At 49.5% G+C, this 26426-nt stretch overlaps 1 protein-coding gene across 1 annotated transcript in view; it reads left to right on the forward strand.

Moving 5' to 3' along the window:
• The window catches only part of LOC100381974 (uncharacterized), a 29520-nt gene extending 8538 nt beyond the window's left edge, over positions 1–20982 (forward strand). Inside the window, exons 4-12 of the mRNA NM_001361565.1 lie at positions 375–496; positions 609–724; positions 799–1603; positions 2258–2989; positions 3086–3307; positions 3563–3658; positions 3737–3931; positions 17154–17267; positions 20350–20982. Coding sequence (NP_001348494.1) covers positions 375–496; positions 609–724; positions 799–1603; positions 2258–2989; positions 3086–3307; positions 3563–3658; positions 3737–3931; positions 17154–17267; positions 20350–20607 — 2660 coding nt within the window. The 3' untranslated portion in view covers positions 20608–20982. The remainder of the gene's footprint in view (positions 1–374; positions 497–608; positions 725–798; positions 1604–2257; positions 2990–3085; positions 3308–3562; positions 3659–3736; positions 3932–17153; positions 17268–20349) is intronic.
• Positions 20983–26426: the final 5444 nt, after the last annotated feature.

A 26426-nucleotide genomic window follows, 5' to 3' on the forward strand; every position in this document is an offset into this window, starting at 1 on the left:
CCGGGCCTAAAAATAGCTAATGGTCCAAAATGCATAAAACACTGCGTTTTACAGTTTAGAACGCCAAAACGCTAAAACATGATTTCAATCTCTAATTAGAGTTTTGACGTTTAAACGTAGTTTAAACATCGTTTAAACGTAGTTTTAATAACACTGGGATGATTACTTAACTGTCGGTATGAACAACGATTACGTCGTTAACATATATGCTTGATTTTGTTACTAACTAACAACACTGATTATGAAAGTAGTTATGATTTTAAGGTTTGCTTGTATGGGAGATAGTGAGTTAGTGACACCTTTTTGTTGTTTTTTCTTTTTTATTTTTGTGCTTATGTTTATGACAATCTAATTTTTAGCTTGTTTTCTCTCAGATGTTCTAACCCTTTCTTTGGGAGGAACTATATTAAGGGCATGGAATCTTCCAGATGGACATATGATCTGGGAAACTAACCTTCGGATCTCTACAGCATCAAATCCACAGTTGCATGTTATGGTCTGTGCGCACAATGCATTTTCTATTTTCTGAGAAATCATAAGTTGATAAATAATGCAATTGATGTTTCCTATAGCACTTCTCCTGAGTGACGTGCCTTTATTCTTTGCAGTCAAACAATAAAGTGGCCAATGACAACTTGGTTTTAGTTTCAGCTGGGCGATGGATTTATGCTGTATCAAGCACTGATGGGGCAATTTTATGGGAAAAGGAGTTTTCTCTTGATGGGTATGTATTATTCTGCTCTGTTGTGTTGTTCAGGGCATTGGGAATATGAAACCCTAACTCTAACAACCTTGCAGCTTAGAAATTAAGCGGATTCTCCAATCACCTGAAAATGGTATTGTATATGCTTTAGGACTTGCTGGTTCCTCAAAGCTAGCTTTGTATCACTTGAGTGCTAAAACTGGAGAGATACTAAAAGATATCCAAGAGTCACTCCCTGGTGGATTATTGGGTGAAACAGTACTTGTTTCTGATAATGTGTTGGTAGCATTAGATAAGGCCAGATCAAGTCTGTTAGTTATTGAATTCAAGGGTGAGAGAATTAGCTACAACAAGGTGCATGTTTCAGATCTTGTTCAAGACTTATCAGGATCACTTGAGCTTCAATCTTTGTCCAATGGTGTCATATCTTTGCAAACATCATCTTCTATTTCCCTCCTAAAGCTCAAAGGTACTGATGGATTGGAAGTACTTCAGAGATTTGACCAGCCAGCTGCTGTCAGTGATTCCCTGACAATCACAGAAAAAGAAGCAGCTTTTGCTGTCGTGCAACATTTGGGTTCTGAAATTGAGTTTATCGTAAAATCTACAAGTGATCTAAGCAGTGAAATTATTAAAGAAAAGCTTGTTATAGACCAAAATAGGGGCAATGTTGAGAAGGTCTTCTTGAATAGTTATATTCGAACCGACAGATCTCATGGTTTTCGAGCTTTGGTTGTAATGGAGGATCATTCACTCTTGTTAATTCAACAAGGTGAGGTTGTTTGGAGCAGAGAGGATGGGCTGGCTTCAATTGTTGATGTAACAACATCAGAATTGCCTGTTGAGAAGGATGGTGTATCAGTTGCCGATGTGGAACACAATCTCTTTGAGTGGCTTAAGGTAACCCACATAAACTGCTATTTATTTAGTTATTCACTATTGGGAAATGCTTTAGATAAATGTTAAATCTATTATGCTGTTTGGATGTTGATATTGGAGAGGATGGAATTGAATTGGGTTGAATACCAAATCAAGCATTGTATTGAAATGTGATGTAATTCCAATTCTATTGTTTGGATGCCACTGGATTGGAGTTTGGAATTATGCGGTCTAATTCCATGCAATACCAAGGGGTGAGACTTTGTATTGGGAGAGGGGGTTTCTAGTTATAGTCCAATTTCAGAGAATTGGGCCTCTGATTCCAAATCTCAATTCCATGTGCAACCAAACAACAGAATTTAAGAAAGCTGATTCCAATTCCCAATTCTGAGCTCCAATATCTACATCCAAACGGGATATATTAGATAATTTGAAGGCTCCAACATTATGGTGAATTTATTATCTTTCTTAAATTCTTTTCAATCTAATGGCTTGCTTATATGTTTGGTGCACAAGTTACTTGTAGCTAATGTGTTAGAATGTGCTAAGAAATTGATCAATGTTGATCTATGATTTTTTTATTGTTACCATAAGGTGATACAAAGTTATTCATTCATAAAACCGGTGACAACATTAGCATATGATCCCCACTTGTGGAGTTTGGTTCTTACATAGGGACACATGCTGAAACTCAAAGGAAGTCTAATGCTTGCTAATGCTGATGAAGTTGCTGCAATCCAAGCAATGAGACTAAAAAGCTCTGAGAAAAATAAGATGACAAGAGACCATAATGGATTTCGCAAACTCCTTGTTGTATTGACAAAAGCGGGCAAAGTGATGGCTCTGCACACTGGAGATGGACGTGTTATCTGGTCGAAATTGGTGCCATCTCTTCGTGCCTCCAGATGTGGTGGAGTCCCTTCTGCATTAAGGATATACCAATGGCAGGTCCCGCATCACAGTGTCATGCGTGAAAATCCATCTGTACTTGTTGTTGGCAAATTTGGAGCAGAACCTTCAATTCCTGGTGTATTCTCTATTCTTGATTCATATTCTGGAGAAGAACTGAACTCTATGAAACTTGACCATTCTGTTGTCCAAATTATTCCCTTGACACTGAAGGATTCATCAGAGCAACAACTTCATCTGTTTGTTGATTCCGATTCCAATGCACATTTATATCCGAAATCTCCAGATGCTCTCAATGTATTTCTTCATGAAATGTCAAACCTGTATTTCTACTCTGTAGATATTCAGGCAAATGTTATTAAAGGGTATTCATTACAGAAGTCATGTAATCTCAATGTGGGTGATGAGTACTGCTTTAGTACGAAGGAGTTATGGTTCATCATCTTTCCTTCTGATTCTGAAAGGATTACTATCTCTGAAACACGAAAGATGAATGAGGTCTGTTCATTATCTACTGCTTTATTCATGGAATATATTGTAACTTGAAACTAATTACAAAATAATATTTTCTTGATCTCCTTTTCTTATTTGAAGGTTGTTCATACCCAAGCTAAGATAAGCGGTGACCATGATGTGATGTACAAGTACTTGTCAAAGAATTTAGTTTTTGTTGCTACTTTGTCTCCTAAAGCTGCTGTTGATATTGGATCTGCACTACCTGAAGAAGCTTCACTTGTTGCATATCTTATTGATGCAGTCACTGGACGCATACTCCATCGTGTGACTCATCATGGTGCACAAGGCCCTGTACATGCAGTAAGTATACCTGTATCTTCTAGTCTTTTGCCACTTGCAGTTCCTGTCCCTGTTTCCTGTGATGGCCCATTTGGTCCTTAATATATGCATACAAACTTGCTTGCATGACATACTGGAGTTTTGAAACATGCATGATCATATGCTGTTAATATGTTGGTTCAGAATAAATTTATCTCAACAAAGCTATGAATCCAAAATGGTCTTGTGCATTTCATCAGTTCCGATTGTAAAAGGTTCTATGCTTAATGCTTCTAGGTTTTGAGCGAGAACTGGGTTGTCTATCATTATTTTAATCTTCGAGCTCACAGATTTGAAATGGCGGTGATCGAGATATATGATCAATCTAGGGCGGTATGGCTTATGCTGTCTTAATTATGCACACTTGTTTTTTGTTATGATGGTGGTAGTAATATTAAGTGCACTATGTAGGGCAATAAAGATGTCACGAAGCTCATACTAGGGAAGCATAATCTTTTGGCACCAATTACATCTTATGCCCGCCCTGAGGTGGCAGTAAAATCCCAGTCATACTTTTTCACCCATTCAGTAAAAGCAATGGCAGTTACACAAACGGCTAAGGGGATCACTTCCAAGCAGCTTCTGTTGGGTACTATTGGTGACCAGGTCTGTTGTATTTATTTCTTACTTTTCCAGTGTACAATAGAGCAGTATAATGTATTAATGTGTGCTACTATTTCTACTTTTATTTGCTTATTAGTCACTATTCAGTGTCTCCTTCCTTTTTTATAAAAAATGTGTAAGGTAAACTGATAGCATTTTTAGGATAGACTAAAGGCATTCAAGTTACCAATGCAAGCAGGTTTAATTTTGTTTGGTATTTTTATTAGTATCTAAGTCAACAAAACTCACGTTTTGTTATACTCCCTCCGTCCCAAAATAGTAGTCATTTTAGGGAATTAGTAGGTCCATACAATTCTTGATGCATGTGTTTTTCATATATCTAGATTCATCATCATCCATTTGAATGTAGACATAAAAATAAAGAGCTAAAACGATTACTATTTTTGGACGGGGGAGTATTACTGTAGGCTTGAAATTCTTAGGAATTTCCTAGTCTACTGTTCCATGACAATACAATCAGCATTTTAACATGTCTATACAGCTCGACCTTAAGTTCTCATTCAGTGGCACTAGAATATAATTTATTCTCCCCAGTTCTGTAAGGTTGAACCTTTTTCCAAACTGCTGCTGCTTAGCTGGATTTAGAATTTTAGATCAACATATCTGAATGCTAACACAAATGCATTAGTGAAATGGATATTTTGCTGTTGACAACTTGCGTGGTGATTATGTACTGAGTACCATTCGTACAACCTGGAGGTAGCACTGACATGGGAATCAGGATTGGTTCCAACATAGCTCCACTTCTTTGGTCAATCTTATTATCAGTTGACCATAGATTTAAAATGTAAGGGGACCTGTCACCTGTGCATCATAGGTCAAGCCATTTAAAACCAGTGGGGCCTGTTTGTGTGGTCTAACATTGTAACAGAAACGCCCAATTTATAAGGGCTCTAGTATGATGGCTACCGCTAAGGATGTTGGCATGCTCATACAAACCTATGTGAACATGGTAGTCTGTCGAGTGTCACGAAGGACCTCGATAAAGCCACGTTACAACCAAGATCATACTTGATTAAGCAAATACATATCACGTACAGGAGTTCATAGTGGAAATAATGTTACAAACTGAGTTAAAAAAATTAAAGTATCAAGATTCAAATCTTGATAAACTAAAACAAAGTAGATCTGAAATGATTACAATATCATAAGTTTGAAATACACTGCTAGCTGAAATGACATCCTGCAACAAAATCACAGAAGAGAAACATATACAGATCAGCCAAGCCCACCGGCACCTAAATTATCACCCACAATAGGACCGAGACAACAAGCACAACACCAAGATACATCGTTCCTGCAACAAGTTGGGAATAGAACCCTGAATGCTTGAATGTACTCGGCTAGATTTACCCGGAGGTCTTTGGTGATCTTAGGAGCTTGGAGTGTTTGGCGCCACCGGAATGAGTGTGTGTTCAATGGGTCGCAGCCTAGTATCTCTAAGACATTGGCCTTAGCCGGGGATGAGTATAGTCTAGGGCTATGGTGTATTGCTGGGGCTAAAGGGCTTTCGATGTTGTCAGGTTTTGTCCATGACCCAGGTTGAGGCTGTTAGACTACCCGTCTAGGGTTTGGGGTGTTCCCCTTGTAATTACCGTCTCACCCTCACTGTAATGGGCCTGGCCCATTTACTAAGTCTATTAATACTACTCCCAACCCTGTTTAGGGTCATGGGTTCACATTCCAACATAAGGTCGGCGGTGGATGCCGTGAGCACAATGTCGTCGACGTAGAGCAGGAGGTAGACGGTGTCGTCGCCGCGCCGGTAGATGAACAGGGACGTGTTCGACTTGACCTCGACGCCGACCTCATCGCCGCTCTCCATGCTCAAGCCGCCGGACTGCACAACATCCGGGCCCTCGTGTCCGTGGTGCTGGATCCGGCGTCTTCCCACTACCCCCGTTGGCGAGGACAGGTCCTTCTCACGCTGCGGCGGTTCGTCCTCGTCGACCACGACGCTCCGCCACCTCGCTCCTGGTGCCTCATGGACAGCGTTGTCCTCTCGTGGCTCCACGACACCATCACCGTTGAGCTACAGGACATCATCCGCGACCAGGCGGACACTGCGCGCCAGGCGTGGCTCGCTCTCGAGGACCAGTTCCTCGGGAATCGGGATGCTCGGGCGGTCCACCTCGACGCCCAGTTCCACCTGTTCTCTCAGGGGGACCTCTCCGTGGGAGAATACCGCCGCCAGATGAAGGGCCTGGCTGACTCTCTCCGCGACCTCGGCGAGCTAGTCGCCGATCGTACCTTGGTGCTGAACCTCCTGCGTGGCCTCAGCCCCCGCTACGGCCACCTGAAGGCTCTCATCAAGAGGAGCGTGCCCTTCCCCACCTTCCACGCCGCGCGGAACGAGCTTCTCCTCGAGGAGCTCACCATGGCGAATGAGGCGCCCACTCCTGCCTCGGCTCTCTACAGCGCTCCTACCAGCGGTCAGCCGCATTCGGGGGGCTCGGCCACCTGCCCTCCGTCGACCGGGGCTCCTAACCGCCCTCCACCCGCCGTCCCGGCGGCCACTCGTCCGGCTTCCTCGACCGACGGAGGTCGACGCTCCCGCAAGGGCGACCGTGGGGGTGGCGGACCCTCTCGTGGTGGTCCTTCCGGCCGGGGTGGCGGCCACGCGTGGCCGTCCTTCTACAACCCCTGGACCGGGACCATCGCCATGTGGCCGGGCCAGGCACCGAGTGCCTCCCGTCCCTCAGCGCCGGCCCTCCTGACTGCACCTCACTACGGCATGCCCCCGACGCCTCCTTACGGCGTGCCCGTCGTGCCCCAGGCTCTGCCCGCGCTCCTGCCCCCGGGGACCCCCACCTCGACGACTTGGTCCCCGCTGGCTGGCGGTTGGGACAACGCCTCTCTCGCCGCTGCTTTCAGCACCATGGCGATGACCCCTCCCTCCTCCGACTGGGTGATCGACTCCGGTGCCTCATACCACACCACTCCCACTGCAGGCACGCTCTCTCGCTCTCATCCTCCCCTTCCCTCTCACCCATCCTCGATCATCGTTGGCAACCGTTCCACTCTGCCAGTCACCTCAGTAGGTGCCTCGGTTCTCCCTGGGCCGTTTTACCTCAACGATGTTCTCGTAGCTCCCCACATCACTCACAATCTTCTTTCTGTCCGTCGATTCACCACTGACAACTCTTGTTCCATTGAGTTTGACCCCTCTGGTTTTTCTGTGAAGGATCTGGCCACCAGGACCCCTCTCGCCCGCTGTGACAGCTCGGGGCCGCTCTACACGCTCCAGCCCTCCACCGCCGGCGTGTCTCCACCTCCTGTCCTAGTCTCCACCACCTCCTCCACCACTTGGCATCGTCGTCTCGGCCATCCAGGACCCGACGTCATGACCAAGATTACCAGTAGTCTAGATCCTTCATGTAGTAGGGGACATTTTGAGGGTCTCTGTCATGCTTGTCAGTTAGGCCGACATACTCGTCTCCCATTTACTACTTCCTCTCGGGCTGAGCAGGCTTTTGACCTGGTTCACTGTGATCTTTGGACCTCCCCTGTACTCAGTCTTTCTGGTTATAAATACTATTTGGTGATGATTTTTCCCATTTTCTCTGGACTTTCCCACTTCGGTTGAAGTCCGACACATTCCCCACCCTCACACATTTCTTCGCTTGGGTATCCACTCAGTTTCGTCGCCCGGTCCATGCTCTGCAGTGTGACAATGGTCGCGAGTTCAACAACAACGCCCCCCGTTCTTTCTTCCTCACTCATGGCGTCCAGTTGCGTCTCTCGTGCCCCTACACCTCTGCACAGAACGGCCGAGCCGAACGCATGATCCGCACCACCACCAATATGCTCCGCTGCCTTCTCTTCCAGGCGTCTCTCCCTGCCAGCTACTGGGCAGAGGCCCTGCACACTGCCACCCATCTCCTCAACCGCCTTCCCTCGAAGGCGGTGCACCACCCTACCCCCCACTTCGCCCTATACGACACAACCCCTTCCTATGACCACCTTCGCGTGTTCGGCTGTGCCTGCTACCCTAACACTTCCGCTACCGCCCCTCATAAGCTTTCTCCTCGCTCCACCCACTGCCTATTCCTTGGCTACTCTCCTGACCATAAGGGGTACCGGTGTCTGGACCTCACCTCCCACCGCATCATCATCTCTCGTCACGTCGTCTTCGACGAAGATGTGTTTCCCCTTGCTGGCTCCACCCCACCCACCGATCTTGACTCCCTCCTCGAGTCCGATCCGATTCCCCTCCCACCCCCGGCGCCTCGTCTTGCGCCGTTACCTGCTCCTCGTGTGGCCACGACGCCACCGCGCACGACCTCTTCCGCGCCACGCGCGGCCCCGTCGACCCTGCCTGCGCCTCGCGCGGCCACGTCGATCATGCCTACGCCACGCGCGGCCTCGTCGATCCTGCCTGCGCCACGCGCGGCCCCGTCGACCCCGCCTGCGCCACGCGCGGCCCCGTTGACCCCGGCTCGCTTCGCCAACCCCGCACTCGTCTACCATCGCCGCGGCCATGCCACTGCCTCGGCGCCCCCCGACTCGGGCCCGTCGACGAGCGCGGCCCGCTTCGTCGACCCCGCCGTCGTCTATCACCGCCGCGAGCCGGCCATACCCGCCGCTCTCGACGTCCCGGCGGTTCGCTCCGAGTCATCCGTATACCACCCGGTCGCCATCCACCGCGACCCCGGGCACGTCCACCCGATGGTGACTCGGCGCGCCGCTGGCGTTCTCCGCCCCGTCGACCGGCTGATCCTGGCAGCTGCTACGTCCAGCACTCCACCCGACGCTTCCCCGGTGCCCTCCTCCGTTCGCACTGCCCTCGCCGACCCATATTGGCGTCGTGCTATGGTGGAGGAGTACGCGGCCCTCTTGGCCAACCACACCTGGGACCTGGTGCCGCGTCCACAAGGCACCAACGTGGTCACCGACAAGTGGCTATTTCGCCACAAGCTAACCTCGGACGGCTCCCTCAACCGCTACAAGGCCCGTTGGGTCCTTCGGGGCTTCACCCAGCGCCCCGGAGTGGACTACAACGAGACCTTCAGCCCCGTCGTCAAGTTCGCCACTGTTCGCGCCGTCCTCTCCCTCGCCCTCTCCCGCGACTAGGCGATCCATCAGCTCGACGTCAAGAATGCCTTCCTCCATGGCACTCTGACGGAGACTGTCTACTGCAGCTAGCCCACCGGCTTCGTCGACGCTGACCGTCCAGATCTGGTTTGCCGACTGAATCGGTCCCTGTGCGGCCTTAAGCAGGCGCCACGGGCATGGTACAGTCGCTTCGCCTCCTACCTGGCCTCCATCGGCTTCGTCGAGGCCAAGTCGGACACGTCCCTGTTCATCTACCGGCGCGGCGACGACACCGTCTACCTCCTGCTCTACGTCGACGACATTGTGCTCGCGGCATCCACCGCCGACCTTCTACACCGCACGATCGTCGCCCTTCAGCGGGAGTTCGCGATGAAGGACCTGGGGCCCCTACACCACTTCCTCGGCATCACCACCGAGCGCCGGCCTCAGGGTCTCTTCCTCCACCAGCGCCAATACGCCATCGACATCCTGGAGCGGGCTGGCATGTCTGACTGCAAGCCCTGCTCCACGCCCGTCGACACTCAGGCGAAGCTCTCTGAGGACGACGGGCCTCCGGTCACCGACGTGACGTCATACCGGAGCCTCACCGGCGCGCTCCAGTACCTCACGTTCTCCAGGCCCGACATCGCTTACGCCGTCCAACAGGTGTGCCTGCATATGCACACTCCGCGGGAGCCCCATCTCACTGCGCTCAAGCGAATTCTGCGCTACCTCCGCGGCTCCCTCGACTACGGCCTCCTACTCCGCCCACCCCCGACGTCGGAGCTCGTGGTCTACACCGACGCTGACTGGGCTGGCTGTCCCGACACGCGCCGGTCCACCTCCGGTTACGCCGTGTTCCTGGGCGCCAACCTCGTCTCTTGGGCCGCCAAGCGGCAGCCCGTCGTCTCTCGCTCCAGCGCTGAGGCCGAGTACCGTGCCGTGGCCAACGGTGTGGCAGAGGCCTCCTGGCTGCGCCAGCTCCTCCACGAGCTCCACAGTCCCCTCCAGCGCGCCACTCTCGTCTACTGCGACAACGTCAGTGCGGTCTACCTCTCCACCAACCCCGTGTAGCATCAGCGCACGAAGCACGTAGAGATCGACCTGCACTTCGTCCGCGAGCGTGTCGCTGCCGGTGACATTCGGGTTCTCAGCGTCCCCACCACACTGCAGTTCGCCGACATCTTCACCAAGGGGTTACCGTCGAGTGTATTTTTAGACTTTCGATCCAGTCTCAACATCTGTACAGGATAGAGTTGTGACTGCGGGGAGGTGTTAGACTACCCGTCTAGGGTTTGGGGTGTTCCCCTTGTAATTACCGTCTCACCCTCATTGTAATGGGCCTGACCCATTTACTAAGTCTATTAATACTACTTCCAACCCTGTTTAGGGTCATGGGTTCACATTCCAACAGAGGCACTGTGGTGCTTCCTTGGTGTCTAGTGTGGGTGACTGGGTGGTGGGGTTGGTTCTGGCAGTGAGTGTGTTGTGGGCATGTGTTGTTTCTTGTAACTTTGTTTTCTCCTTTCTATTTAATGGAATGATGCGCAGTTCTCCTGCGCGTTCAAGAAAAAAGATTTACCCGGAGGAGAAAAATAAAATGACTATGTGCAAGGCTTATATAATGGAGTAAGCTGGATATCGTAAATTTTGAAAAGAGCTTACTAACATAAGTCCATACTTTCAACATTTTAGCTGCAAGTTAAAATTTGGTTATTTAGTACTATATTTGCACTATTTTGCAACAAATACTTGATTAGAGAGAACAATAGTAGAACCAATTATATTCCACCTATCAACATTATATTTTATGTAGTTACTGCGATTGCCAGACTGTGACCAAGTTTCTCACTAATAGAGAGAGACGACGATTCGAATTGATTGCATCCAGCTGGGAACAAAGTTTTTGGTGGGCCAAAACAGCACTGCATCCAAACTTATGGTCACTGTTTGGTCTTGTTAAAGACTGATTTAGGCTTGGGTCTGAAAACAAAGTTAGTCATGCCTCATGACTGGAATAGAAGCCACAGTTATATGTTTGAAAATGTAAACAGTAACATCAAATCACAAAACTACATGAAAGTTGGCCCTTTATTGTGGGAATTTACCCATAAGGGTGATGCACAGAGGAAGAGAACAAACTTCATATATCCCTTTTTTACTCAATCAAGAAACAAGATCTGACATGATTCCGGTTCACCTCCATTTTAGTGACACTCTTCCTCAAGCAGGTAGCTGATAAGGTCAAAACGGCATCAAGAAAAAAAAGTGACAACTAAGGCTAGGAACACTTAGAAGCTTTTTCAAGTCACCAACATAAACCCTACTTCATTTGTGACCCTAAGTAGTTATAAGGTTGTTTAGGTGCCAGGTGGTCAAGCAACACTTGGTTACATTTGTACTCACAAACACAAGAGGTTGCATAGAAGACAAAGCATCACATGATCAAACAAATGCATCAACTTAAGGTTATGCTCATGCTTATGTGATGCACACGAAAGAGACATGATTAAACACTATTTATGCATGTTTTTGGAAAAAAAGGTTAACATCAAGCTGTCAAGGGCGTTAACCCCTCGAGCAGCTGGACCGCGGCTACGTAACTCGTACCCGCTGTCCGTCTTCTCCGGCGAGGTATTCCTCTGCCGTAGGCTTTAGAGAGAGTGCAGGGAGATGGAGATTAAGCTGATGTATTTCTTATCCCTTCACTGCCTCATGGTTCCATATAAATAGGCCACTGGCCCGACCAACTAGGTAACTTCTAATTTAGGAAATGACTTATTTGGAAACCCTAATTTAGGAAATGACTTATTTGGAAACCAACTCCCCTCTAATTAAGGCCTATCAATTTGGCCACTAATCTAGCCACTTTCCTTGGATGGACCTTCCTTGGTGGTGCTGCTGCTGGCGCCTCCCTTAAACGCCCTAGCCTCAGCCCTCCTGGCGTCGCGGGCCCGCGTGTAGGTGCGGCCCCACATGACATCTCTCCCCCCCTCGAGGTCCAGCTCGTCCTCGAGCTGAAAATCTGGGTATGTAGCGCGAAACTTGTCGAGGTCCTCCCAGGTCGCCGAAGTATCTGGTTCGCCCCTCCACTGGACCAGCACCTGTTGAACACCCCGTGCCAGGCGAGCGCGTTCCACCCGAGCTGGCTCTGGAACAATCGCCCCATGATGGATGTCGGGTAGGGGCGGTGGGGCGGATGGAGGTGCCCCTACAAACTTCTTCAGGGTGCCCACGTGGAAGACGTCATGAATGCGGGCCTGTGGTGGGAGCTCCAGGCGAACGGCGACATTGTTGATGAGCTCGATGACGCGGTATGGCCCGAGGAAGCGGGGCTTCAGTTTGCCCGATGTCTGTTGTGGCAGGGAGGACGGAGCTCGCTGGCGAAGTCGAAGGAGTGCCCAGTCGCCGACTGCATATGTCACTAGCCGGTGTTGCTTGTCGTAGTGTCGTTTCTGCACCGCTTGGGCCTGCTCGAGGCGATAGCGCACATCGGCAAGGAATGCCTCGCGTTCCTCCATGTTGCGTGCGACCGCATCCACCCTTGTTTCACCAGGCTCATAAGAGCGGATGGAGGGCGGGTCACGACCATACACCACCCGGAATGGCGTCTCCCAGAGCGAGGACTGGTATGCCGTGTTGTACACGTATTCGGCCCACGGCAGCCAGCGAAGCCATTGTCGAGGACGGTCGCCTGTGAAACAGCGTAGGTACATAATGATGACGCGGTTGGCCGCCTCCGTCTGGCCGTCGGACTGTGGGTGGAAGGCGGACGACATGTGCAGCTTAGTGCCCATGAGCCGCATGAGCTCACGCCAGAACGTCGAGGTGAACACCGGGTCGCGGTCGGACACCATGGATTGCGGCACACCATGGAGGCGTACAATGTCGGCGAAGAAGGCCTGTGCCACCGACTCGGCGGTGTATGGGTGGCCGAGGGCGATGAAGTGGCAATACTTGCTGAAGCGGTCGACGACGGAGAGGATCACCGACTTCCCGTTGACACGGGGAAGTGCTTCAATGAAGTCGAGGCCGATGTCTGCCCAAACGACGGTGGGAATCGGTAGGGGCAGGAGGAGACCTGCCGGGTGAAGATGCTCTGACTTGTACCGCTGACAAGTGGGACATGCCCGTACGAAGTCCTGCACCATACTCCGCATGTTGGGAAAATGGAAGTCACAACGGAGGCGGTGTAGTGTGCGCTGGACGCCCTCATGTCCATCATTATGGACAGCCGCCACAATCTCCTGCAGAAGTGGCGAGGCCGGTGGGATGTATAGGCGCCTGTCATAGAGAACCATGTCGTCGACCACCGCCCATGGATCAGTGCGTGTGCCTGCCCTGACTTCGTCGTGGATGGCAACCAGAGCGGGCTCAGTAGCCTGGGCGTGTCGGAGGCGGCTGATGAAATCGAAGCGGGGAGCTGAGATTGCCTGGAGAGTCCCCGTGCCGTCCTCGTCGGTGTCGCGGCGTGAGAGCGCGTCGGCCACCGTGTTCGTTGCTCCTGACTTGTACTCGACGGAGAAGTCGAACCCGAGGAGCTTACCGACCCAATGATGCTGTGGAATGGTCGCCAGGCGCTGATCGAGGAGGTACTTGAGGCTGTAGTGGTCTGTCTTGACGACGAAGCGTCGCCCCCATAGGTACGGCCTCCAATGCCGTACGACAAGCACAAGCCCGATGAGTTCGCGCTCATAGGCCGCTAGGGAGCGATGGCGGGGCGCCACCGGTCGACTGAAGAAGGCGAGCGGATGAGCCTCCTGTATGAGCACCGCCCCGAAGCCATAGGTGGACGCGTCGCACTCCACGATGAAGGGCTTGGTGAAGTCCGGTAATGTCAACACCGGTGCTGTCGTCACTGCCCTTTTGAGGGCACTAAAAGCGGCGCTTGCCTCGTCGGACCACACGAACCCCTCTTTCTTCAGGAGTGCCGTGAGGGGTGCTGCAATGGCGCCGTAGTTGTGGACGAATTTGCGATAGTAGCCTGCCAGACCGAGGAAGCCACGCACGGCGCGCGCCGAACGAGGTTGGGGCCAGTCGTGGATGGCCTGGACCTTCGCGGGGTCCATAGCGACACCAGCCGCTGAAATGACGTGGCCGAGGTAGGCGACGGAGTCAACCCCAAAGGAGCACTTGGACCTCTTGACAAAGAGTCGGTGCTGGCGCAGGGTGTTGAGGACGACGCGGAGGTGCCGGAGGTGGTCCGCCCATGAGGTGTTGTATATCAAGATGTCGTCAAAGAAGACAAGCACAAACCGGCGGAGGTAGGTGCGCAGGACGTCATTCATCAAAGCCTGGAATGTGGCTGGGGCGTTGCACAGCCCGAACGGCATCACCAGGAACTCGTAGAGGCCGTCGTGGGTGCGGAACGCCGTTTTATGGACGTCCTCCTGCCGCATCCGCACCTGGTGATACCCCGACCGCAGGTCCAGCTTGGTGAAGAGGCGTGCACCATGGAGCTCGTCGACGACCGGGATCGGAAACGCGTCTTTGACAGTGAGCGCGTTCAACGCGCGGTAGTCGACGCAGAAGCGCCACGACCCGTCCAGCTTCTTGACGAGGATGACCGGGGAAGAGAACGCCGAGTCACTGCGGCGGACGATGCCCTGGTCGATCATGGCGGCGCACTGCCGCTCAAGTTCGTCCTTGTGCGCCGCAGGGTACCTGTACGGTCGTACCGCCACCGGGGAGGAGCCTGGCTTGAGGACTATGTGGTGCTCGCGGCCGCGTGCTGGAGGTAGTCCGCTCGGCTCGGTGAAGACATCGGCGAAGGCGTGTAGCAGCCCGTCGATGAGGGTGTCGTCGGTTGTGGCGGCTAGGAGAGTCGGCGTGGATGGAGGTGCTACGCCGCGCCAGCAGACGTCCCGCCCCTCCCACTGGAATGCCATGGTTCGGGCGGTGAAGTCCCATACAATGGGCCCGAGCGTGGCCATCCAGTGCGTGCCGAGGACGACGTCGTACCCGGCTAAGGGCATTACGAAGAGGTCGACGCCGAATACCATGCCGCCCACGTCGATCGGAGCGTTGCGAAGAACGCCCGGGCAGGCCACACGCTCCCCATTGGCCACCGTTGCCGTGAGTCGAGGCCGCGGCTCGATGGTCAGCCCGGAGCGTCGCGCAGCCGCTTCCCCGATGAAGCTGTGTGTGGAGCCCGTGTCGATGAGCGCGACGAAAGTAGCGGCGCCAACGATCACCTGCAGTTGTACCGTATTGCCGACGAGTACCCCTGCGACGGCGTGAAGGGAGAACACCGGTGTCTCCGTGTCGGGGTCCTCCCCTGTGGCGGACTCGTCGGCGGTGTCCAACTCGACGCCGTTGATGTAGAAGATCCGCGTACAGACGCGGTTGTGCCCCCGTGTGTAGCGCTCGTTGCAGTTGAAGCAGAGGCCTTGCCGACGGCGCTCCTCTTGCTCCTGCATGGATAGGCGTTTGCGCCCATCTGCCATGACCGCGGGCGTGGCTGCCTTCTCAGCCGGCGGGGCAGGCAGAGCTAGTCGCGGTGCAGGGGTTGGCAGCAGACCACGGGTGGCGCCCTTGGGAGGCGGCGATGTATATTGTTCCCGAAGCTCCAGCTGGCGCGCCAGGCTCATGACAGCCGCTAAGGATTGCGGGTTGTGTACCTGGACGTCAAGGCTGAGTGGGGGACGGAGACCCCCCGTGAATAGTTGGACCCGTTGTGCCTCGTCGAGGGGTCCTGCACGTGGAAGGAGCGCCTGGAAGCGGTCCTGATAGTCCGCGACAGACCCCGTGCGGCGGCAACCAGCCAGCTCGAAGAGAGGCGCGGCGCGGAGAGGAGGACCGTAGCGCAGATTGAGCAACTCCTTGAACCTGCGCCACGATGGAGTACCCTCGTCCGTCTGGACCTGGATATACCACATCTGCGCCCCGTGCTCCAAATTGTAGGATGCTATCCAGACCTTCTCCTCCTCCATGATGCGCTGCTGATGGAAGTAGGATTCGCAGCGGTTGATGAAGATGAGAGGATCGGTTTTGCCATCGTACCGGGGAAAGTCCAGCTTTTGGAACCTCGGTGGCCGGTCCCCATGGTGCTCTCCGTAGCCGATCTTGTGGCCTGAGGCGGACGCGCGGTCGGCTGTGAGGCTGGCGATGGCCTGGGCGTTGGCCGCGACGGACGCCTGCAGGGACTTGAGAGCCTCGGCAAAGGCCTTGAAGTCGTTGGAATCGCCCATGGCTGGAACGCAAGACGCCACAGAGGACGTCGGTGATGTTGGTGCTGCGGCGGGCGTAGTGGTGGACTGGGAAGAGGATCGCCGGGATCGTGATACCAGGTTGTCAAGGGCGTTAACCCCTCGAGCAGCTGGACCGCGGCTACGTAACTCGTACCCGCTGTCCGTCTTCTCCGGCGAGGTATTCCTCTGCCGTAGGCTTTAGAGAGAGTGTAGGGAGATGGAGATTAAGCTGATGTATTTCTTATCCCTTCACTGCCTCATGGTTCTATATAAATAGGCCACTGGCCCGACCAACTAGGTAACTTCTAATTTAGGAAATGACTTATTTGGAAACCCTAATTTAGGAAATGACTTATTTGGAAACCAACTCCCCTCTAATTAAGGCCTATCAATTTGGCCACTAATCTAGCCACTTTCCTTGGATGGACCTTCCTTGGTGGTGCTGCTGCTGGCGCCTCCCTTAAACGCCCTAGCCTGAGCCCTCCTGGCGTCGCGGGCCCGCGTGTAGGTGTGGCCCCACATGACACAAGCAAAGAGTTTTGTCTTTGCCTTCAAAAGTTTAAGGTGGGTCTCTACTTTAAAGAGTTCAACTCAACACCTTCGTCACCACGTTGCAATGTTTTAAACTAAAACTCATATCATCAGTTGACATATCTTGTTTAAGTCCAAAGTCACTAAGCTTGCGACTGACACCTTGGGTGTCACAAACATTTTTTTTCTCTCGAATACGCAGGAGGGCTGCGTATCATTATATTAAAGGAGAGGGGAAAATGCCTGAGGCCTAGAACAAACAGGACACAACACACAAAAACACACACCAGACTCAAACAACAAACACACACCGAGGTGTCACAAACATTATATTGTATATAATTGGGCTGCACTGTTTTAGATTAATTGATTAATTAATGTGGAGGGCTAATTGTCATTTATATGGGTAAAATAATTCTAGTTTGACATTCTTCTCAAACATATGGCAGGTTTTGGCACTTGATAAGCGCTATCTTGATCCACGCCGTTCAGTGAACCCGACACAGCAAGAAAAAGAAGAGGGCATTATACCATTAACAGATTCTTTGCCTATAATACCCCAGGTATTTGTTTCGGTCTTGATGATGCATACACCTCCCTTGTACAATATTTAATTGTGGACATTTTTGCCATGGTCTTGTGTTGCAAAAAGGAAAAAATGTGAATAGGTGTTGAATTCTGTTCATTATTGCTAATATGATTAAAGTGGCAGCATATGTTTTTAACATTCAAGGAAGTATGATGCAAGCTGCAGATCTGACCTATGATACTTGTTTGAAATACAGGAATAATTTCTTATTTTTTCTAACTCATATTGCTTGAAGTACAGGAATGCTTAATGTTATGACCGACATCACCTGTAGGTGCTAGGGCTGCGCCAGGGGTTAGGCCACGTCAATAGTTAGGGGCGAACGACTCAGTATTTTCTTCTCTTAGATATTTTGCATTGTTTCCATAAAAATAGGATCATGGTCGATTTTTGTTAGGAGAGGATAAATACCTCTAAACGCTTTAGGAATGAAGCAAGCAAGGTAATTATCTTCCCTGGCCTAAATGACCATCTTCCACGTCTCTCCCTCTCGCCCGCCCGCTCCCTATGTGTGACCACGACTCTTGTGCACTGCCGGGGTACAAGCCCCGACGGTTGATCTCCTACCTGTACAACCTGCGCGGCCGTGGTAGAATATCAGAATCTACGGGCGGTCTTTCGAAACACATCCGGCCATGAGAGGACACATGAGAACCTCTAGCGAGTATGCGTGGATCTCTACATCCTCAACAACCGTGCGCTCGTCCAAAACTACGTTTGCGCGTGCGTCACGTGCCAACGCAATAAGACGCTCGCCCTACAGTCGACTGATCTCCTTCAGCCGCTCGACATGCCCTCCTAGGTCTGGGCCGACATCTCGATGGACTTCATCGAGAGCCTCATCATTCTCACCGTCGGCGTTCGCTTCTCCATGTACGCACACTTCATCACCCTTAGCCACCCGTACATGGCTGCCTTGGTCGCCTATGCCTTTTTCGAGGGTGTTGTTCGTGTACATGGCTTCCCCACCGCCACTGTTAGTGACTGCGACCCGACCTTCACCAATCATGTGGCATGACCTCTTCAAGATGTCTGGCGTAAAGCTCCGCTTGAGCACGAGCTTTCCACCTCGATACACAACCGGAGGTTGTCAACAAGGTGATCACCGTGTACCTCTGTTGCACCACGATGGGGTTGACTGACTTCCTTGGGGGGAATATTGCTGTAAGTGTAATACTTCGTTCCACATGGCCCTCTACATCATGCCCTTCCAGTGATGTATGACTGATCCCCACTCTGCCTCTATTTCTGCACGTCACAGGGGTAGCTCAGGCGGAGACAGTGGACACCCTCCTGTGCAACCGTGATGTCTTTCTCGTGGACATTCACAGTTGTCTTCTCTAGGCTCAGCAGTATGCCAAGCCTACAACAGCCACCATCGTGAGTTTGAGTTCACAATGGGTGATTGGGTGTGACTCTGTCTACCAACTGATGCACTCGCTGGAGTCTCAACCCAAGGGCAAGCTCGGGCCAAGCTATGCCGACCCCTTCTAGGTGTTGGAGCGCGTTGGGCATGTTGCCTATCACCTTGCCTTTAGCTTCTAGAGGGCGCTCGTCTCCATGACGTCTTCCACATAGGGCTTCTCAAGCCGTTCCAAGGGGACCCTCACAACTACTGCCCGCGCCACAGCGTGTGTTGCGCGCTCAACTATGCCGAGGCACATGGCATGTTCTTGTTTAATGGCGTGGCCTGCCCAGCGGCGACACCACTTGGAGCCGTTTCAGCAATTCAAGGACTTCTACCCTCACATTCAGCTCGAGGGCAAGATGTTCGAAGAGGCCGGAAGAGATGTTATGACCAATATTACCTGTAGACCGGGTCCGTGCCAGTGGCTAGGCCACGCCGGCAGTTAGGGTGAAATGTCCAGGATTTTCCTTAGATATTTTGCGTTGTTTCCATAAATATAAGATCGTGGTTAATTTCTGTTAGGAGAGGATAAATACCTCTAAACAGTTTTAGAATAAAGCAAGGCAATTATCTTGCTTGGCCTCAAGGGCCAATTTTCATGTCTCTCCCCCCCCCCTCTCGCTCGCCCATGCTCGGTGCACGATCCTGGCTCCTGTGTGCCGCCAAGGGTGCATCGATCTCCTACCTGTACACCCTATGCAGCTGCGGTAGGATCTTGGATGTATCACTTAAACATGTGTATACTGTGGTATTTTTGTGGTGTTTTCATTCTGTAATTTAATAGAGATACCGTCACTAGCTTCAACAGAACATTCTAGTTTGCACATTCTTTGGTGATGGATCTGGCTTTAGTAAAATTAGGAACATATTGTTTGTGGTAAGTTCCATAACTTGCATTTTTTTTAACTACTACACAGATATCTAGCATTAGTAGCTGATGGTGTGAAAATGCTTATGGAAAGTGCAGCACATGCATATTTTTTTTTGGTGAAACTTAACTTACAATGGTTATCCATAAAATCTAGAAGCACATCTTGAAGATTTGGACGTTGGGAGGAGAGTGCAAGGAAAATGTTGGGATGGGATATTTTTTAGAGAGGATGTAGTAATTGTTTGTGTGACTCATTATGGATACAAGGCTGCCCCTTTCAATAGGGATGACACAGATATCATCAATGAAATATTTTCTGAACTACAAATACACCTAAGGGAACTAAGTAATGGACCCTTGCCATGTCAAATTCAACTAACAGTTAGACGTCTATGAAATGTATAAAATGGAATAATGAACAACTTATATTTTGATTTGTGTGATGGATACAAGACTGCCCCTTTAAATAGGGTTGACAAACCATCGTCAGTGAAATAACATAGACCATCATCAAAGAAATAATTTCTGAACTACAATTACCTCAAACACACCTAAGGGAACCAAGTAATGAACCTTTGATGTGTCAAATTCACAACTAATAGTTAGACGTCTACGAAAGGTATAACATGGAATAATAAACAAGTTTTAGTTTGATTTGTGTGGTGGTTTGCTGATACCAGTAAATATTCATGAGACGGCATTCATTGTATTTTCATTTGTTTGATTTAACTTACGCTAATAGCTGATTCACACTTTTTCTCTTTGTTTCTCCTTCAGTCCTTTGTGACGCACTCTCATCAAGTGGAGGCCCTGCGAGCCATTGTTTCTATTCCTGCAAAGTTGGAGTCCACTATTGTTTTCACATATGGTGTCGATCTATTCTACACCCAGCTTGCCCCGTCAAGAACCTATGATTCCCTAACCGACGAATTCAGCTATGCGCTGCTTCTAATCACGATCGCAGTCCTGGTTGCCGCCATTATTGGTACATGGATTTGGTCTGAGAAAAAGGAGTTGAGAGACAAGTGGAGGTGAGCAAGGTCTCAGTGTTCTGACGCTGAGGAAATTTTGGGCCCTAGTCAGCTACCTTCTCCTCCTCTCCCCTTTTCATTGTAGTGCTAGAGTTCGTTTCACTTTTTGACTAGGACTTTATTTATGTAACCGTTTGACAACAAAGCCTATCTGCCGTGAATTGTCACACTGCGGAGGCCTTATAGAAAGCCACTTACGCAATTAAAGATTCAGGAAATGACATCGAAGGGTTAGCAGAGCGCAGATGGCGTGAATCTGTACCACTGCAGCCAAACACTTCACAGCAGATTTTGTAGCTATTGTTGTTGGTAGAGGGTTTCCGCTTCTCTTGTGTAACTGAAAGCTCGTCTTTATTTCAATCACTATACCTTTCTTGACAGAAACTGTATATCTCTTCCAATGCACTGTCATTACTTCTGCTGTTAGCCTGTGATAGGGTGGGCTACAAGATGCTCTACGTTGGTGCGGTTTGCGCAACCTCAGTCCTCCAGGGCATATCTTTATTCTGAAGGTGATGTAACAACTACATCATTGAACCAATGATGGTTATTGCTACTTCCTGATCGGATCGTTCATGTGTTAATGATGGCAGTGATCAAGTCAGGTACCATTTAAAGATTTGTAGCATCTTTTGTCAAGGTTATCTTTCTTTTGGAATCTTGATGCTCGTTTTTTTGTGTGTGTGCATATTATTGGTTGCTATGCTCAGATCTTTAAACTTCAATATAGTACTTCCTGCTCCTGGGTCTGTCAGCGTGGCATGCAAGGCCGTCTAGCTTGTCTCAGGTTCTTTCATGTCACGCCCCATCGCCCTTTTGCAACGGACCTAAGGTGGTAGTGGGGCTTTCAGGTCGCCCATGCAGAAATTCCAGGTATGGGTTCTCTTTTTTCTGTGGTGGTAAACTGGCAGGGGTCGCGAGCTTCAATCATGGTAATGTTGGGTATGCTCGCAACGATGGAGCGCTCTCACCGGAGTAGCCCAGCCCTGGCACATGGCGGCAGGGGACGAGATGTGAGATGTCTGCCATGATCGCGAGAGGTGAGATCAGGTAAAGCGGTGGCTTTTGCTGTACGAAGCAATTGCGAGTAGTAGTAGATGATGAAGCCGAGTTTTCAGCTGAGGCAGCAGGAGGAGGGGTCGTGTCCATCCGTTGGGGGGCCTTCGCTTTTCTGTGCCTTTTTATTTTCTTCCTTCTTCCGGTGCTTGGTTCCTTTGCTCCCTCCCATGCTAAAACTTCCAAGCAATGCTTTGTGGTTTTGGCAAGGCCGATTTGATCCACTTGTGCGCTGTGTGCAGTGCACCGGTAAACCCGTCAAATCCTCAGCGTCTTTTGCAGGTAGACGGCCTTAGTGCCTGAAGCGTTGTGCATCAGCTAGCTGTGGTGCCGCTTTACCAGGGGGGTTCCTTTTCCGAGTTGCAAGTACCCCAGGTGCTGCTGGATGCAGCAGCCAAAGTGGTGATGGTTTACGATGTGAGGCCTCCTTTTTACCCTGATGGAACGGGGCTCTGGACAAGCACTGTGGTGCGGCCCGCGCGGCGAACGCGCCGTGGCGGGCGGCTTGCCTCAGCCCGAAATGTGTCAACCGCTGGCACACGCAAGGAGACGGCCAGGGCCTAGCAGCTAAACCGACCGATGAGAGCCACAAGCCACCAGACGCGACGCATTTTCTATCCCTGTGTGTGTGAGAGAGATGGGAATGAATGTGACACGGCGAAAATGCGTGCGTGCTCATCGTTCCGGACACGCCGCACGAGGTTGGCCGGGTGGTGGTGGACTGGTGGCGAGTCCAGGGCGGCGGTTCCCGTGAACGTGCCAGGCCGGAGTGAGCCGCTCTGAAATCGTGCTGTGCCCGGACACTGGTATGGCATGGGGGTGACGACGGCGACGGGGATTGGTGTGGTGGTGGCCAGCCAGCTCGCGTCTTGGTCATTATGGTCAGATTTTTCTCCGGGAACAGGTTTTCGCCGGAGGGTCCATGGCCTCGCTGTCTGCTTGTGTCGGCGGTCACTGCACTCTGGTAGAAGCGGTAGGAGGAGGATCTTCTCAGCTGAGCCCCTCGCGCTCCCATGGGCCGGCCATTCATTGATTGAGAAGTACATGCGCTTGTTGCGTGACTCGCAGTGCTGTTTTGGCCAGCGGACGTCATTAAGGACACATCACAAGGCAGATGCCGCTTTGCCCCTTCTTGGTATCTAGCCCTTCGAAAATCAAGTCTTAAGACTTAACACTTGGCCGCTAAAATTAGATGCACACTTCCACAAAACGTCCCAGTTAGCCACCTTTTCCACCTATCTTTTTCACTCGGTAAGAAGAATTAACAACTCAGACACAATAGGATCAAACTATGCGAGAAGATTCTAAAGGATAGTCTTATCTGTCTTAGCTAATGACTCGGCCAAATAAGCCTCAAGGGCAACCGTTAAAGATAGGTCATGACAGCTGGATCTATGTGCTCAGCGACGAGTCCAGAGACTCGGCCCACATGATCAGGGACATACCCTATTCACAAGGAAGTTCAGGAAGATAAATATGGTAAAGATCCTATTAGATTAGAAGATTAGTTTGGCATCCATGCAAATATGGCAAAACCCATTTGATAAGGATAAAACCCATGTACCAATAGAGATAAGCAACCATGCAGATGCAGTACAATATAGATTTAGCTAGACTTGGTAACTATCCATATTATGCAACCAACCCAGATACATATTCTATAAGACTAGCTCCAACAAGGAGTTCTAAAGGGTCCTGTACCCTAAATTTAGAGGACTTGGACGTCCTCTACTCCCTCCAGCAACGTCCTCTAAATGGTCCTCTAAATTTAGAGAACGCTGCTGGATCTTCTATATGTAGAGTTTCTCTAAACGGCTCTCTATCTATTTGAATATTTTAAACAACCGGTTTAATAAAACTAAAATATGTAAAATACATTTGAGAGTATGACAAATACGTATGTACAAAAATTTAAAAATTAAAAATGTCTTTAATATAGGTATTTACATATAGAGGACGTGATTTAGAGGACGTTGTTGGAGAGAGTAGATATAGGAGATGGAATCTTTTAGAGAAGACTGTAAAGGACGGATATAGAGGATGTATATAGAGGACGTTGCTGGAGACAGTCTAAATATTGTCTCTCCTTGGACTATAAAAGTACGATCGAGACGTCACAAGAGAATCATCCGATCATATTGCATAGGCAATAGACATCACTATAAACAGGACGTAGGGCATTATCTCACAATGATTCTAATGATTGAATAAGAGCACACAACTGTTTATCATACATAGAAAATAGTTAAGAATAGGCACATTTAATTTCACACCGAAGTAAGCGATTGTTTTACCTTTTTTGCATCAAAATGCCACAATGCCAACTCTAGTAGCATCAAATTCAAGCCCAAGGGTCCTACCAAAATTAGGAAGTTGCAACAACGGTGTGTTAGTAAGCTTGTCTGTCAATTGAGCAAAGGTCACCTCTTGTTATTCTCCCCAATGGAACACAACATACTTCTTTGAAAACTTGTTCAATGGGGTTACAATGGTGCTAAAATCCTTCACATAATGGTGATAAAATTCTACAAGCCATGAAATCTCCACATTTATGTCATTGTTGTGCGTGCTGGTTAGCTCTATATTGCATGCACCTTAGATTTATCTTCCTTAGTTTCCTATGAGGTCAGAAACAATACCCATTTGATGCATAAAGTGCACTTCCCAAGGTTACCAAATAAATGTGTAACACAAAAAGTAGAAAAACAACACGTAGATGATTAATACATTTACTTAAAGACTAGTCGCATACCAAGATATCATCAAAGTAGATCACCACAACTATGCCAAGAAAAAGACAAAACCTTGTTTGTTAATCTCATGAAATTGCTACGTGCATTAGTTAAACCAAATGGCATTACTAACCACTCATACAAGCCAAACTTGGTTTTAAAAAGTAGTTTTCCATTCATCTAGCGTAAATATTCCACAGAAATAGCGTAAATAGTTCACAGAGATAGCATAAAACTCCCACCGAGTCACTGGATCACGTGCACATGTGAAGGATCATGCGTGCAGATCCTATTTTTATGGTAGATCCAATAATTATGGCAAGTCGTGGGAGATTTCATTGCATGTACACAAATTTTGGATGATATTTTCGTTTCTATTGCATAGGGCGCAAAAATTGGACGGCTCCATAAATATAGGATCGCTCCAACAACCATGTAACTAGGCTAGTTAGAACCATTTTATGATATTTGCTGATACTAATTTTGCTACACGGTGTAGGTATTTATGCAATTCGGTATACTGTTTAAAAATCTGTTTTCTACTACATGCACATAAATTTAGGATGATAGGAATGTGCGATGAATGGAAATTGATTGGCATGCATAAAAACAATAAAATCTTATTTTAAATGTTGTATTTTCTTCATAAATATAGAATGGCTCTAACAGACATGCAGCTAGGCTCGTTACAACCAGTTTATGATATATACTGGTACTAATTATGCTACACGATCTTGATATTTATGCAATACGGAACGTTGCATAAAAAACTACCACGTGGTACACTACAAGATGCATCTCCAGATTCGAGCGTAAAAACCTTAAGTTTTGAGCGTAAAGGCCCTCAGTTATGTGCGTAAATATAGAGGAGGTTGATAACTCGGGTGCGTTGTATTCACGATTCTATTTTTATGGTCAATCCAAAATTTATGGGAGTCGAATGCATACAATTTCTATTTTATGCAAATCAAAAAATTATGGCAGATCGTGTGAGTTCCAATGGCATGCACGCAAATTTTGGATGATATTTCCGTTTTCACTGCACGCATGCAAAAAAATAGAATGACATGGTTCACATAGAGCATAAATTCTTATACAAAGTTGCATAAATACATACACCTTGTAGCATAATTGATAAAAAACCTATTATCAGTTCAGCCCCCGCGGAAATTAGGGATTGTTTTATGACAAACGTAAAATTGTATTCATCATCGTAAAAATCATCACTGGAATGCATAAATAGTGTAAGTAGCAGATATAAAACATAACCATCGATGGCATAAACATGGATCGGATAGTTCGTCGCCGGAGGACAAACCCGAGGCCGCTAAATCGGAGGAGTTGGTCATCGAAGGACGCCAGAGCCACCCACGCCTCGTGTGGCCGCCATCGCTAGAGACGATCGCGCCTTGCGCGATCGCCGGAGCGACCCGCGTCTCCTGTGGCCACCACCGCTGCTGTCAAAGCCTACCGCGCCTCACGCAACCGTCATTGCCATCGGGACTACGGTGCGTCGTCGCCGCTCGTCCGCTTCGGGAGCGCCGTCGTCGCTTGCCCGCCCGCCTTAGGAGCGTTGTCGTCGCTCAATCCTGGTGGAGCGCCGCCGTTGATCGCCCGCCTCGGGGCGGCACCGCCATTGGACCTTGGGATCACCACCGCTCGGACACTCGAGGAAACCGTCGCCACCGCTAAAACATAATCCCTGGCGGTCTTGGGTGTTTTTATTGTCGTCCAAACCTAGTGCGGCTGAACCGGATGGCATGGGCCAGGACTTTCTCTAGTTACTGAAACCAGATTGCTTATATATATATATATATATATATAGTCAAGTGCCCGTGCATTGCGACGGCACACAAATTATTCGTGGACAATGATTACATTAAAAACAAGTAACACATATTATCGATCACAATCTTATAAATTCTCTGGTGTGAAGAATTAAACTAATACAAATCAATTTACAATACAATGTGAAAATCACAAAAACAACGTCTAAGAAGTGAGTACAATGTTTGTGCATTGTGAGGATTGTAGT

The sequence above is a fragment of the Zea mays genome, chromosome 6 (assembly GCF_902167145.1).
Source record: "Zea mays cultivar B73 chromosome 6, Zm-B73-REFERENCE-NAM-5.0, whole genome shotgun sequence".
NCBI classification, from domain to species: Eukaryota; Viridiplantae; Streptophyta; class Magnoliopsida; order Poales; family Poaceae; genus Zea; species Zea mays.